Source organism: Stenella coeruleoalba (genome assembly GCF_951394435.1).
Source record: "Stenella coeruleoalba genome assembly, chromosome: 17".
NCBI classification, from domain to species: domain Eukaryota; kingdom Metazoa; phylum Chordata; class Mammalia; order Artiodactyla; family Delphinidae; genus Stenella; species Stenella coeruleoalba.
Genome location: NC_137163.1, coordinates 73206319 through 73220452, shown reverse-complemented (window position 1 = coordinate 73220452; position 14134 = coordinate 73206319). Strand labels below are relative to the sequence as shown.

General features: G+C 42.8%; 1 protein-coding gene and 1 long non-coding RNA gene across 6 annotated transcripts in view; one reads left to right on the top strand and one right to left on the bottom strand.

Moving 5' to 3' along the window:
* The window catches only part of LOC307175885, a 97369-nt gene extending 93579 nt beyond the window's left edge, over nucleotides 1-3790 (bottom strand). For 3 of the 4 annotated variants that reach the window (XR_013824526.1, XR_013824527.1, XR_013824528.1), the window contains exons 1-2: nucleotides 3527-3790; nucleotides 2457-2546 (exon numbers count right to left, since the gene is read on the bottom strand). This is a non-coding gene — a long non-coding RNA (uncharacterized lncRNA). The remainder of the gene's footprint in view (nucleotides 1-2456; nucleotides 2547-3526) is intronic. The other variant, XR_013824529.1, reaches the window with a different exon arrangement.
* Nucleotides 3791-3966: 176 nt separating this feature from the next.
* The window catches only part of RAB2A (RAB2A, member RAS oncogene family), a 77999-nt gene continuing 67831 nt past the window's right edge, over nucleotides 3967-14134 (top strand). For both annotated transcript variants that reach the window (XR_013824525.1, XM_079901555.1), the window contains exon 1: nucleotides 3967-4224. Coding sequence is in view for 1 of the 2 variants with exons in the window: in XM_079901555.1 (XP_079757681.1) it covers nucleotides 4179-4224 (46 nt within the window). In the remaining variant the exon portion in view is untranslated. The remainder of the gene's footprint in view (nucleotides 4225-14134) is intronic.

Here is a 14134-nt window from a genome sequence, read left to right as displayed (position 1 = left end):
GACAAGTAAGCTGATTGTTACAGAGTAGAGTGGACACAAGCAACACACTTCGGGTGTCACTGTCTCCCATCACCCCAGATGGGACCATCTAGTTGCAGGAAAAGCAGCTCAGGGCTCCCACTGATTCTGCATTATGGTGAGTTGTATAATTATTTCATCATGTATTACAATGACTACCCATGACTTAACATGAGAGAGACTCTCATCTCCTTTAAGGGAGCGTCTTTGTTGGGCTCATTTAACTCCTACAGTTCTCAGTGACAGGTTGGAGGTGGAACACAGGGAGAGGGTGAAGGAAAGGGAGAAATGACTTCAGTGTTTACTTAGTGTCTCCTGAGAGCTTGACACTTTGCTAGACACTTGTGTCATCTCATGAGGAATCTAAGGCTTAGAGAGTTTAGTAATTTATCCAAGATCACTCATCTGACAGGGGGTAAATTCAGGAGTTGAACGGAGTTCTTTCTTCCTCCAGAACTGGTACTGAGCTTATGAGTATATGCAGGAAAATTAATTCTGTCATGGTGTTTAGAAATGGCTTAAAGCAAGCATTTCACAGTGGTTCTTAATTATTTCTGGGTCATGGACTCGTGCGAGGATCTCTCCCATAAAATTACAAATATGCAAATCCATACAACATTGTGCATATCATTTCTGGAGGATCACAGGGCTCCCAGAATGCATTCGAGAGCTGGCTAAGGAAACCATGGGAACCAAAGTAAGAACCTATGCATTGCAGTATTCCAAGCCACTCTTCTCCCATCCCATTCCCCCACTACCTCTCTTCCCACAGTCTGAGAGTGATCAAAACCAGAGGGAAAAGGAAAAAAAAAAAAAAAACCAGAGAAAATTTAAACACATGAAAAGTTTGCTTGGGAAGAGTAAATTCAAAAGTCTAATATAATACTCTACTTTAAAATGTCATGGAAAACTTGAATGAGGAGACCTTGGAGAATGTAGCCTTAAACGATCCTTAAATTTCACCGTTATGACCTTCAGACCACATATGATGTAAGACTGAGAGATGAGGTTATCAGAATTCGTCCCCAAGGGAATGAAATAGCTGAAAATCGAACAGAATGGAAAATCCCACCAAGTATCCTATAATTTAAGGGAAGAGAGTTTTATTTCTGTCATTTTTGCCTAAGGAGTTTTTCTTGAAAAAATGTCTTTGGATTTTGGGGGCTACGTAAAGTGTTTAAAATGAAGTTTGTGTGGGTTTTATTTACACCTTGTTTCAAAGATTATTTAAGACAGCATATAGGCTTAGAGAAAATGTAACAAAATATTATGAATTACACATAGAAAAAAATAAACGTCGAGACATAAAATAGAGACAGAAAAGGAGCTGACTTTAAAACAGGAATTTGTATAGTGATTAGGCCTTAACTCCTTCAAGGTAATTTTTAGAAATTATGCAGCACTAAGGGTTTCACACATTAAGTATATGTTTTTCATAATTTACAAAATATCTTCACATATATTATCTCATTTGATCCTAAATTGACTTTGAGAGGCAGTTATTCTCTACATTTTCCAGACCAGGAAACCGAGGCTTAGCGAGGGACTTGAAAAGCTAGTCTTTGCTCTTTTCAAAGCCACTGATTGTTATAATTCCTGCACACCAATAACTAACACCTCTCAGTTCTGTGCAAGAACCATATACACTTGACTCCTGTGGCCCTGACATTTTCATGAGAGAAAGATTACCACCTACTTTACAGGTGCTTTAGATCTGGAGGTGGATAGACATAAAATTAAAGGACTTCAGACTTGGAATAGACCTTTCAGGTAACACTTAACTCCATTGCTTTATCAATGACTGTGTCAAAGCTCTAGGAGGCCAAAAGATTTGCAACCATCATCCAACCAGTTTGTGGTAAGACCAAGATCAAAAGCAGGTTTCCTAAGTTCTCTTTACACTGCATTGCCTCTAAAGCTCTATACGTATCCTTTTCTATAATTTTTTACATTCAGTTCTGACCTTTCTCTTCTCAGTTTCCGTGTCCACTGGGTAAAGTGCCGCATGCATCCTGACATGGCAACGAGCCCGTGCATGACCTGGCACCAGTGACTTCTCCCACAGTTCTCCTCTAACAGTATGGGAATGCTTCTGATCGTAAGGATGCTAGGCTTTCGTGGAACATCCCCACAGAGTTGTCCTGTTCAGGCTATGTGTAAAGGGCATACCGCTGAGAGTAGTAAGAAATTGAGTTTCTCCTGGAAGGAGGGAACTTTCTACATGTCTATCACCAGGAAAGACTTGAGTGAAGGCACTCAGATGGGAGGGACAAAACGGCCTTTGGAACATGGCAGGCCTAAGAAGGGACTTCTCCACCCCCAAACTAAAGATGGGTGAACTAGATTATGCAATTCCTGGTAATTTTTCACATCAAATTTTTGTGTGCTGTCTCTGAAAATCCCCTCCAAACAGTAAAAACAAACAAACAAACACAAACCTGTGAGTTGACATTTGGAAAGGCCATTCAAACCATGTAGCAACGAAGTACTGCCAGCCCAGCATGAAGGTTTCGGTAGAATGACAGATCCTAAAAGGGAGAGGAAAATATTAGGCAACAGGAACCAGAGCCACTAAACCCCAGTCACTTCTGCCCTAGCAATGGCTCTCCTTCCACTGCCAACATTAGAGGCTATGGGTTAGCAAATAAGCTTCCTTATGCAACTTCATATTCCCTGAACAGATCCAGGACCTTTGCACATTGTTTCTTGCGCCTAAACTTCAGTTCCCTTCCCCCACCTTCTGTCCTCTTGACAAACTCTTCCTTCATATTTCTGGGTCAGACATCATCTTCTCTAGATAACCTATCCTGACACTTTTAACTCTGTCTTGCATCTCCTCTTCCAAAATCTGTGTGCTCCTTTAGAACAGTGTCTGCCTTTAGTTCCAGGGCCTAGCAGTGCATGAAATATAGTATGTACTTAAAGTGTTAGTTGAATAAACAAAAAAGTTACTTTTTTTCCTTTAAGTGCATTTTTCAATAGGTTATTCATGAACACTGCAAAATTTCAAACTGCCCTTGAAAAATTCAGTGAAAAGTAGATATTCCCTCCAATCCCATCCCTTCCGTCCCCTGGTCCCAGGTGTGTCCTTTCAGATTGACTACGTACTATGTATGGGTCTTTAAGTATATTCCTGTCATTTTTCTACACAATGGTAAAATAAAAAGTTATTTATATAACAATAAAATATAGCTTATAAACATACAAATGTAATTTATGTATCACTTACTATAAGATAGTTGTATATATAAATAATATATATAACATAAATGTATATTTATACACTGAGTCCTGTGCCTTGTTTTTGCGTAACGTTAAGTCAGGCTTTTTTTTTTAAGACCGCATAGTATTCCACCGCAGGTGCATATCATGGTTTACCGCATATTCCCTAACTTAGGGTTTCGAATTTACAAACACTTCCATTTTCCCTGTCAAAGCCCCGTCCCGCACCACAGATACAGCCTCGCCCTCCAACCCCGCCCCGAGAGGCTCCATCATTTTCGAACACCTTGTCACGGGCCCAGGGCAGGCCCTGCGCCGAACGCGACCTCCGCCTTCCCACCACGTGTCCCGCGTCCCCACCGCAGGGCGGAAGGACGCGGCTCCGCTCGCGTCGCGGCGACGGAGCCGCAAGGCCCCTCCCCTGCCCCAGCGTCTCCCGGCCGCCGGAGCCCGCCGCTCAAAGGTGCCGGCAAGACCAGCGCCCGGCCCCGCCTGGCTCTGGGCCGACGGGGCCGACGGCAGTGGCCGACGCTGCACCGGGGAGGTCTCCGGCGAGGCGAGGCGGGGCGGGGCTCTGGCTGGGCGGGGCTCCAGCCGGCGTGGCGCTGCCGGCGTGCGGGGCTCCTCCCCTTTCCCCCGGCGGCGGCGCCGGCGGCCGCAGCACTTCCGGGTCGGCGCGGAGGCGGGGCGGAGGCGCCGCGGCGGCTGTTATTGTTCAGCTGGGCTCCGCTGGGCGCTGTCTCCCTTGGCTCAGAGGGTGTCAATTTGTCCCGCTTCCTCTCGGCCCCACACTCCCGGAGGCTGACGACGACGGCGGCGGCTGCGGCGGGCGGGGCCTGGCGTTTCGAGGCCGAGCGGCGCCGGGGTGAGGGGCGCGGAGGAGGAGGAGCAGAAGCAGGAGGAGGAGCCGCGTGCCCTGGCACCGAGCGGCCGCGGCCATGGCGTACGCCTATCTTTTCAAGTACATTATCATCGGCGACACAGGTGAGCGCGGCGGGCGGGGGTCGGCGGCCTCCGGGCCGGGGCTGGGGGGCACACGGCGTCTGGCCGCGGCGCGGGAGCTGCCGCCGCCGGGCGCCTCCCCCCCGGCCGCGCCGCTCCATTTCCGCAGTGCTGGAGCTGGTGACGTGGGCACTGCGAGAGGCCGCGGCCTGGCCTGGCCGGCCCGGCCCGCCGCCCCGGCCCCGGCCCTGCAGCTGGGGGCCGCGGCCGCCGTTTCGACGCGCGATCTGGGGAGTGTATGAGAGGAGGGCCGGCCCAGCCCGGGGCCGTCAGAGCCTGGCTCTGAGGATCGCACGCCCTGCCCCGGGCCCCTCGCCTTGGGCCTCTTCGCCGCCCCCGAGAGAGGAAAGCGGGGCCGAGGAGAGCAGACGGTGATGGGAGGAGGACCTTGGGCTTCCTGACCCACACGCACCTGCCGAGGCCCGGGCAGAGCGCTTGCTGGCGTGGGACAGCCATCTGAGGACAGACAGAAACCTCTAAAAAATAATAATAGTAGTAACATAGGTATGTAGTTTTATCACTCAACTCCCAAGTCAGAGTAAGTCACATCCCGTTACTTGACGCCTGGGCCCTTTCGAGGTCATTAAAGCATGAAAGAGTTCTGTCGACTTCTGCCACGTGTAAACTTGAGGTTCTTTGATAGTAATGCAAGGCGTTCAGCGCTCTTGGTGTGCGCTGGCGCGTGTGTGTGTGTGTGTGTGTGTGTGTGTGTGTTGGGGACACTTTGGTTTTTTCGATACATCAAATCCAGGCTCACAACTGCCAGTTATCAGGTGACCTGATGTCCATTCGAAGCAGAAAGAAATACAGTTATTTGCACTGAAGATAACATTCCATTGTATTTCGCAGATAAAGTAGTCAAACTCGTTGAAAATATTTTTAATATCTGCGATTTCTTGGCATTACTTTGAATCTGATAATAAAACTAAGACTTGTTCAGGTGTTATAACTATTAATATACCGGAGTCTGGTTGCAGTGATGACTCTTGCACAACTTTGGACCCTTTGCACAACTTTGGAAATGTAAGCAGCAGCTTGTGGTTGCACTAGTGATATGGCAGATTGAATAAGTAGCACAAGAAGTATGTTGATTGCTGCCTAAAAGAAAAACGTTCTGCTGTAAACAGTCTTTCAGCAAGGCTTTTTGGTGTGCATGTGGAAACGGGATAGTTTTCTGCGTAAAATCCTGGATAAAGCAGTGTTTTGCACATGTTCATAGTGTGTCTATATGCTTTTTTAAATGCTGTGGCATACTTGAAGGAAGTGGGGTTCTAAAGCCTACTGGCAAATTTTAATTGAGGCTGTAACACTGAGATTGGAAGAGGGAGTTCACGTTAACAGCTATATGAGCGGGTTTGAGAAGTAGAGAGAAGAGTGATTATGGACGTGAGGCAGTAGTGACGCTTCAGATTAGCCTTTACAGGTTGCCTTCGTTCAGCTTACTTACCAAGCATCTGCTGTGGGTAAAGTATTGTACTGGGAGTAGTGGGGCTACAAATATTCACAAGGCGGTGCTCCCTTCTTTTGGAATTTGCCCTCATGCAAAAACAGTCCCCTGGCGGTTCAAAGGGACGACATTCTTTCTTGCCATTGCTACCGTTACCACCTAGTTCCGGCACTGAGCAGTTGACCCTGGACTGTCCACAGCATTTGCTTTCACCCCACTCCAGCTCAGGTGGTATAGTTGACTGTCAGACTAACCTTCCCCAAACACAGCTGTTTGGAGGCTGTTCCTCTGTTCACGTTCTTTAGTTTGACCTTCAGGGAACTCCATATTTTAGCCCGTGTTTAACTTCTCTAGCCTTCGTTCCCAGTATTCGCGAGTCTCCACTTTCCTCCTGCCAGTGAGGCCCTGTGCTTTTTCCTGGTCTCTGCTACCCTCTCTGCTTGGAGTGCCTCTCTGTCGAAATTCTTTCATTCCTCAAAGTCTCACTTGAGTCTTTTGTAATCTTTCAGAGTCAATGTTTATTAAGTTATTTTGATGTGTCAGGCCTTCCTGGTATCCTGGCTGGAAGTGACCACCACTCCTTATCTGGATGTATCCCACTTTGTATTGTTCTTCTGATATTAATTCCTGACTGTTCTGTAGACACTTGTGTAGACATTTATAATTGCTTATATACCTCTTGAGGGCAGAAAAGGTGTTTTGTATGGTTTTGTATTCCAGGAAGAGCCTGTAGAAGATGGACGGTAGGCTCCATACGTTTAATTAAATTGATGAAAGAACAGCCAAACAGGCCATAATGTTCCTACTAATATACATTAATAACTTGACAGAAGAATTTTTTAGTCCAATTCTGCCACTTTCTTACTACTATCATTAACTTTGGCCAAAATCCTTTACTATGTTTTCTTAATTCAAAGTATACCCGTAGTTGTAAGGTCCACTTAATGTGGCCCTCCCCAAACACAAAAAAATGATCAGTAATCAGTAGTGGGAAATCCATCCTGATTTTTAAAACAGTCATAGTGTGAAAAATATGCATTTTAGAAAGAAGGAAATCACTGTTTTTCCTGATTCTCCCTTTCCCTAGCCTGTGAAGCAATCATTATTAGCCTTCCCTTCTCTCAGTAGAGAGCTAAAATGAGGACAAATGTAGAAGTACCGCACACATTTTCCTTTCCAGAGTTCCCTCTTTCACAGAAGAGACTTTTAAAATGTTTTACATGATCATGATACTGTTGAAATGTTCGTTTTCTTATTGCATGGCCAAATGTAGTTAAAATATAGCTTTACAATTTTTCATTGGTAATGTCTTGTTCCTGAAAAATTGTTTAGGAAAATGTGTCATTTAAACCTAGATATAAAGTGGAAATTAGCTTTTAACAAGCCTGGACTAATATTATAAGCAGAGAATTATAAAGTATAGAGGGAGAGAAAAATTGTAGTAAACCTATAATTGTTGCTTCTAAAATTCTGGCGTCTGCCTTCCATTTTAATCTCATCACTAACCCTCCCTCCCCTTTCCTGCCTTTCAGCTAGGCACAGAAAAGCACAAACCTGGTTGTGTTCTGTCTGAAATACCCTTTCTTACTGTGCTCCACTCCCCAAAGCCCCACTCCCAGCCAAAGTGAAAAGACAGGTTAGGTCAGAACTTTTTCACCTGAGCAACTCCTATTCGTTCATTCTTTTAAGATGATAACAAACCCCACCCGTCCCTGTCGCCTGGTGCCGGTCACCTCCACTCTTCCTCCTCTGCCCACCTCCACCGTTTGGTTTGGTTGGCTTGTTTTTGTTTTTGCTTAAACTCTTTCAGGGACAAGTGCTATATAAATAAATAAACAAGACCAGCCTGGTCACACATTATCATATCATCTGAATGCATTTTCTAATTTGAGATATAATTGACGTATAGCATTGTATTAGTTTCAGGAACACAGCCTAATGATTTGATAAACGTATGTATTGTGAAATGATTACCACAATAAGTTTAGTTAACATCCATCACCACACATAGTTTGAAAGGTTTTTTTCCTTCTGATGAGACCTTTAAGATACACTCTCTTAACTTTCAGATCTTCAATACACTGTTGTTAACTATGCTCATCATGCCATACATTACATCCACAGGCGTTGTTTATCTTATACCTAGAAGTTTGTACCTTTTGACCACCTTTACTACGTGCATCTTAATTTTTTTGTTTGTTTGGAAAGTTTTTGGCTTTGTCTTAAAAGTAAGGGTAGGCATTCTGTATCAGAAATGTTTAATAGGTGAGTGGATGGGCGCTTGGGGGAGGTGCTGCAGGGCTTTACCTGGGAGGTGATATTTGAGCTGAAATTAGAATGCATAAGGATTTGCCAGGTGAGCAAAGGGGAAATGTCTAGTAGGTAATTGGAAGTACATGTTTGCAGCTCAATCAATGATGATTTTAAAAGAGAGAGTGATATTGGGAAGTTAAAAACAGAGCCATACTGTGGGCCATTTTAGAAAACTTTGAGTGTGAAAGAGAAGGAAAGAGTGAGTTTACAGTTGGCTGCAGGATCAAGTTGGCTGGTGTGTGTGTGTGTGTGTATTAGGATAGAGGAGACTTGAGGTTGAAAGTTTGAAAATACTAGAGAGAGGGCAGGAGCAAAATCCCAGAGAACTTGGGGAAGGAATGGCATTTGATTCTCCAGAGCTTTAGGGCTGTAACAGAAAGAAGACCTCTTCCTGTGGGAGACTCAAACTTGAGTTTCTTTAGATTCTTGTGAGTCACCTAGGGTGTTCGTTTCATTCTTTTTTTTGAAGGATTCAGTGGCCCAACCCCCAGCGATTTTGATTCACTAGACCTGAGGTGCAGCTTCTTGTTACAAAATCTGAGGCCAGAAACGCTCGCTAATCATTTTATATAATTATATGAGCAAGTTTGTTAGATTATTTTGGAAAACAAACAGTAGGAAAACAAACTGGGAAATTGGGAGGAAGAAAAATTCCACTGAAGTTTTTTTTTAATTATGAAATATATCATGCATATAAAAACATATGCATGTTATATGTTTACACACTTTAAAGAGTAGTATTGAATCAAACACCCATTCCAGAGAAATACAGAGCCTCATCGTATACCTCTCCGCCAGGCTTCCACTAGCCTGAATTCTGTATTATTCCTTCCCTAGCTTTTCTTCACAGTTGTATCATTTACACATCCCTAAACTATATTGTTAAGTTTTGCCTGTTTTTAGATGTGTTTACTTGTTTCATTAAATGAGAGAGCTAAAATGTGCCTGAAACATACATTTTAACATCATCTAGAATTTCCTTGAAGTTTTTGCTTTATGCATGTTGTTTGCAGTCTTTCAGGATTTTTGACTGCCCTTTCTCTTTCTCCTTCTCTCCTAGACCGTTTATGTCCTGCTTGCTTCCCCTAATATTTATATTGCTCCTGAGACTTTCTAGTGAAGCGGGGAGGCCATGGCCCTATTGTTCTCCTTTCTTTTTCCCCTTCTCTCCTGGTGAACCTGCGTCCTCATCTCCAGTTGTGGCCCTCGCTCTTCTAGCTAGTGCTCTCGTCCTTTATGCCCGCGCTCCATTCCTGCGCCAACCTGAAATTAATTTTCTCCTTTATCTCCCCCACTGCTCCCCCTCCCCCATGTCATCTCGACAGCTCTCCTCCTCTTGTGGTAGCCAGTAATTTTGCTGTTTCACTTGAGCAGATCCTGATTTTGCCAGCTTAGCTGTTTTTCCCTCTCACTCTGGCCCAGCTGTGCTTGCTCCATTTTGTTATTCTCTGCTCATCCTCAGTCTGGGAGGCTGTGTCCTTTGCCACAAGAGATGCAACCACATACCGCCCTTGTCCCTCTTTCTGACTTTTTGTTTTCTGTGAAACTTCCCCATTTGATTTCATCAGCCTCGTTTATTTGCTGGTTTGAAAATACTCCACATTCTAGCTGTTATTCTTCACTTGTAAGTAAAGGACACCTGGCAAAAAGATGCTAGATTCCCTCTGCTATATACACCCGTGGACACCCCCTTTCATTCCTGTGGTGTTTCTCAACTCAAACGACTTGGGTCTCGTCCTTGGAGATGCTGTTTTAGTAGATCTGCAGTGAGTCCTGGACATCTGTTTTTTAAAAGCATTGTTTGTAGTGGTACTGTGACATTCCTCTCCTTGTTAATTATGAGCCTTTTTGCCTGTTTTTCTAAAATTGATTCTTTTCTAAAACTGTAAGATTTTCTGCTTTCTGGGATTCTGTTGAAGTAATCCCTAAGGCATATCCAGGGTGAATTTATATGGAATTCTCCATTACGTTAGTTCTTGGCACTCTGTCTACCTAGTAGATTCTTATGAGGGATTCTCCACACTTTTTATAGTTCATACACAATATCAAAAGCTTTTTATCTTTCAGTCCTTCAACTGGTATGTGTGAGGTTACCATTTCATAGATGAAGAAACTGAGCTATGTCCTTTGGGGCAAACTGTTTCTTCCCTCTCCCCACCTCTTCTGCTTTTCATAGCTATGATGTAACTCTAAGTTTCTCCAGTTCTGTCTTGAAAATGTTGCCATTTTTCAGGGGTAGCTGACAGTTACTTGTGTTTCTGGTCAAATCTGAGGGAGAAAATGAATATTGATGGATGATGCTGAGTGAAGTTCTTGAAGGCAAGACTGTGCCTGGCACAGAGTTAGTGCCTCAGAAAACGATGAATGTGTGCTAGGTAGCCTCTGCTGGTTAGGCTACATGCATTGGCCAATTTATTTGTCCTTGTTTCAGAAAGGATTTAAGGACACTTACATAAAAATTTTTTACAGTTTTTTTAATGCAAGTAAGAGAGAGCGTATTAGTTTCATGTTGCTAATGTAACAAACCACCATATTCTTAGCAGCTCAAACAATGCAAATTTATTATCTTAGAGTTCTGAAGCTCTACATAAGTTCATGTACATATCAGTAGTCTGATGTGTGTTGCACTGGGCTAACATCAAGGTTTTGGCAGGGCTGGGTACCCTTCTGGAGGGTCCTTGCTCATTCAGGGTGTTGGTAGGGATAGAGTTCCATGCTGAGATGTCCGTTTTCTTGCTGGCTGTCATCTCTTCCCGGCTTCCAGCATCTACCCACATCGTCACATGATTTGGCCCATGACCCTCTTCCTTCATCTTCAAAGCGAGCAACAGTGGATCAAGTCCTTTTATGTCACATCTTTTTTTTTTGGCTGTGTTGGGTCATTGTTGCTGCGCGCAGGCTTCCTCTAGTTGTTGCGAGCCTGGGATACTCTTCATTGCAGTGTGCGGGTTTCTCATTGCGGTCGCTTCTCTTGTTGTGGAGCACGGGCTCTAGGCGCACGGGCTTCAGTATTTGTGACACGAGGGCTCAGTAGTTGTGGCGGGGCTCGAACCCATGTCTCCTGCATTGGCAGGCGGATTCTTAACCACCGCACCACCAGGGAAGTCCTATGTCACATCTTTCTGACTCTTCTTGAGTCATCCCATATCTGATTGAAGCTGGGAAAGGTTTTGTGCTTTTAAAGACTCATATACTTAGATTGGGTTTACCTGGATAATCCAGGATAATCTCCCATCTCGAGATCTGTAATCTTAATCTGCAAGGTCCCTCTTGTCATGTAGGGTAGCACATTCACAGGTTCCGGGGATTAGGGTGTGTATGTCTTTGGGGGTGGGGCATTTTTCTGCCCACCACTGCAGGCTGAGGAGAAGCAGTGGGTAGAAACAGTAAATACCCGTGTTGTGTATACCTTTTTGAAGTGGGCACTGTACTTAGTACTAAGCTGTGCAGAGAACCCTGTTTTCATTTACCTTAATTATAGTATCCATTTTTAAAAGTACGTGCATTCATATACTTATTCCTTAATTGAGTCTTGAAAAGCATTTTCTTCTGATTCTTCTTAAAAAGAATACAGTGTAAAGTAGTGAAAAATGTAAATATACAAGTAATGTATTTATACACATAGGGCCTTTTCTAGTGGTATAACTCGTTGAATCTGAACAGTAATATCCGTGAGGAAGGCTCCATTTTACAGGTGAGGAAAGGGAGACTTATTGTCCTATCACACAGCCATTAAGTGGCCAAGCTGGAATTTGAACCCAGGTCCTTCTGACTCCAGAGTCCATGCTCTCTCTCCCGTATGCATCTCCCGTATGCATCTCCTATATGCATTTCTTGATTCCCACAAATTCCATGTCACGGCTCTTGTGTTGGCTTACCAACTGCTTGGTCTGTTGAGTTGACGTGAGAGTACACAGTCCCTCAATTCCCTTTACTAAAACAGAAGCCACCTCCACTCTTCAAAACAGGGCAGAACTATTCTATGTAAAAAAAGAATAAAGTTTGTTCTCTGCTCCTCACAAGCTCTGTGAGCTTGGGCAACCTCTTCAGTCTCTGAGTCGCGGGGTCCTCATCTATAAAATGGAACGAATAAATGAGATAATATGTGTAACACTGACTCAAGAAATGGTTAATATTTCATCTTCATTTTTTATTCTGCTTCTTTGAATGTTTCAGTAATTTCCCCATATACATTTGAAAAACTAACCCAAACTTGACCAGTGCTGTACAGTGTTTGACTAATGCTGTTCATAACAGAAGTAATTTCTTTCGCCCTGCATGTGTCCTAATGTGGTGATTTTTTTCTTTTTTTTTTCTTTTCCACTTCCCTGCTTAGCTTGCTCATTTATGGCCAGCTGATACTTTAAAGAGTTTGCCATCCTTGACTCGAATTGTTGCTTTCCTAGCCTACGTTGGTGTTTTTTTGTACTTACCATATTTGTTTGCCACTAGATGTTTTATGGAAGGTTCCTTTATCAACATTTTTTTAACAAGATTCAAAATTGTTTAGCAAGATTCATTTTATTAAGCGTCTATTTTTATCGGCTTTGCTTAATGTAGTCTATATGCCCATCCAATCCACTAATGATGTAGAAGGACTGATTTTGTTCTAGGAAGGACCCATTTGATTAAGAAGAACAAAAGCCTCCTCCAGCTAGCTGAAGAAGAGAGGTTTTGATAAGAATTTGAAGAGTGCTGAGGAATCCAAGAAAAACTGTGATCAAGTCTTGGGAAACTGGACACTCTGAAATCTTTGTTTTCCTCTCATGGCTTCTCTTTTAAGCCTTAAGATAATTAGGAATGTGTTTTTTGTTTTAAACATATTTTTTCTTTTTCTCTCTTCTTTTAAAAAAACAATATTTTTTCATTATTAGTTTCTGACTTCATTTCACTTAAGTAATACAGACTGTGTATATTGATTCTTCAGTATTTGAGACTAATTTTGTAGCCAGGTACTTGGTCACTGTTTGTATATGTCGCATGTGCGCTGGAAAAGTATATTCTTGGGTGTGTGGTGGGTTCAGGGCTCCATACGTGTCCATCAGAGCAGTCCTGCTAGTTGTGTGTGTCACACCTTCTGTATTCCTCATAGTCTTTTGAATTTGGGGGCGAGATGTAAATATCTCCTATTACGACGGTTGGGTGAGTTTGGGGGATTTTTTGTTTGTTTTGTAGTTTTTGTCAAATTGATTCCACCCCCCCACCCCCAGTGAACTTGAGGGCTAATTTGTAAGGTGTGTATGGGCATTATATCTCGCTGAAAAGTTAATTATTCCTTTGTTATTTAAGTTCTCCTATAATTTTACATGTTGTGTATTTGGTAGTATGCTTTTTAGTATTCAAGTATTTGATATTAATTTTAAATATTAACTTTTTGTTCATATTTGCCTAGTGTATACTTATTTTATCCTCTCTCCTTTTTCTTTTGGAATGAGGTATTTGGTTTGTTTTGTTTTGTTTAGGAAACATTACAGATACAGTTGAAGCCCATTGTATGCGCTTCACCTCTTTGTCCCTAGAGGTAACCAGTCTCCTGAATTTGGTGTTTATTATTCCTATGAAAGTTTCCAAATGATTACTACATATGTATATATGTATGTACCTATAAACAATGCACAGTATTTTTTTGTATTTTTTTCAACTTCATATTAATGGAATTTTACTGTACTTGCTCTGAAACTGTTTTGTTCAACATTATTTTCAGGGCTTTATCTATATTAATATATTAATATATTTTGCTCTATAATAATATATTAATAATATATTTTGCTCTATAATAATATATTAATATATTTTGCTCTATTTTGTTGGTATTTATTGCTTGATCAGTTTAGTTTTCTTTATATTCCGTTGCATTCTAAAAGATAGCACTGCATGGGTTATTCTCATGCCTGCTCCTAAAGCACATGTGCTGAGTTCTGGAGATACACCTTCAAGTGGAACTGTGGGTGGAATGGGTGCCCCTCTTCAGCTCTACCAGCTAATCTCAATCACTCTCCAGAGTAGTTATCAGTCAACTCTGATTTTTGTTTCAGCCCTACTATGTCACTTTTTAAAAAAATTTTTTTAAGTATTTTATTTTTATTTATTTTATTTTTGGCTGCGTGGGTCTTCTTTGCTGCGCACGAGCTT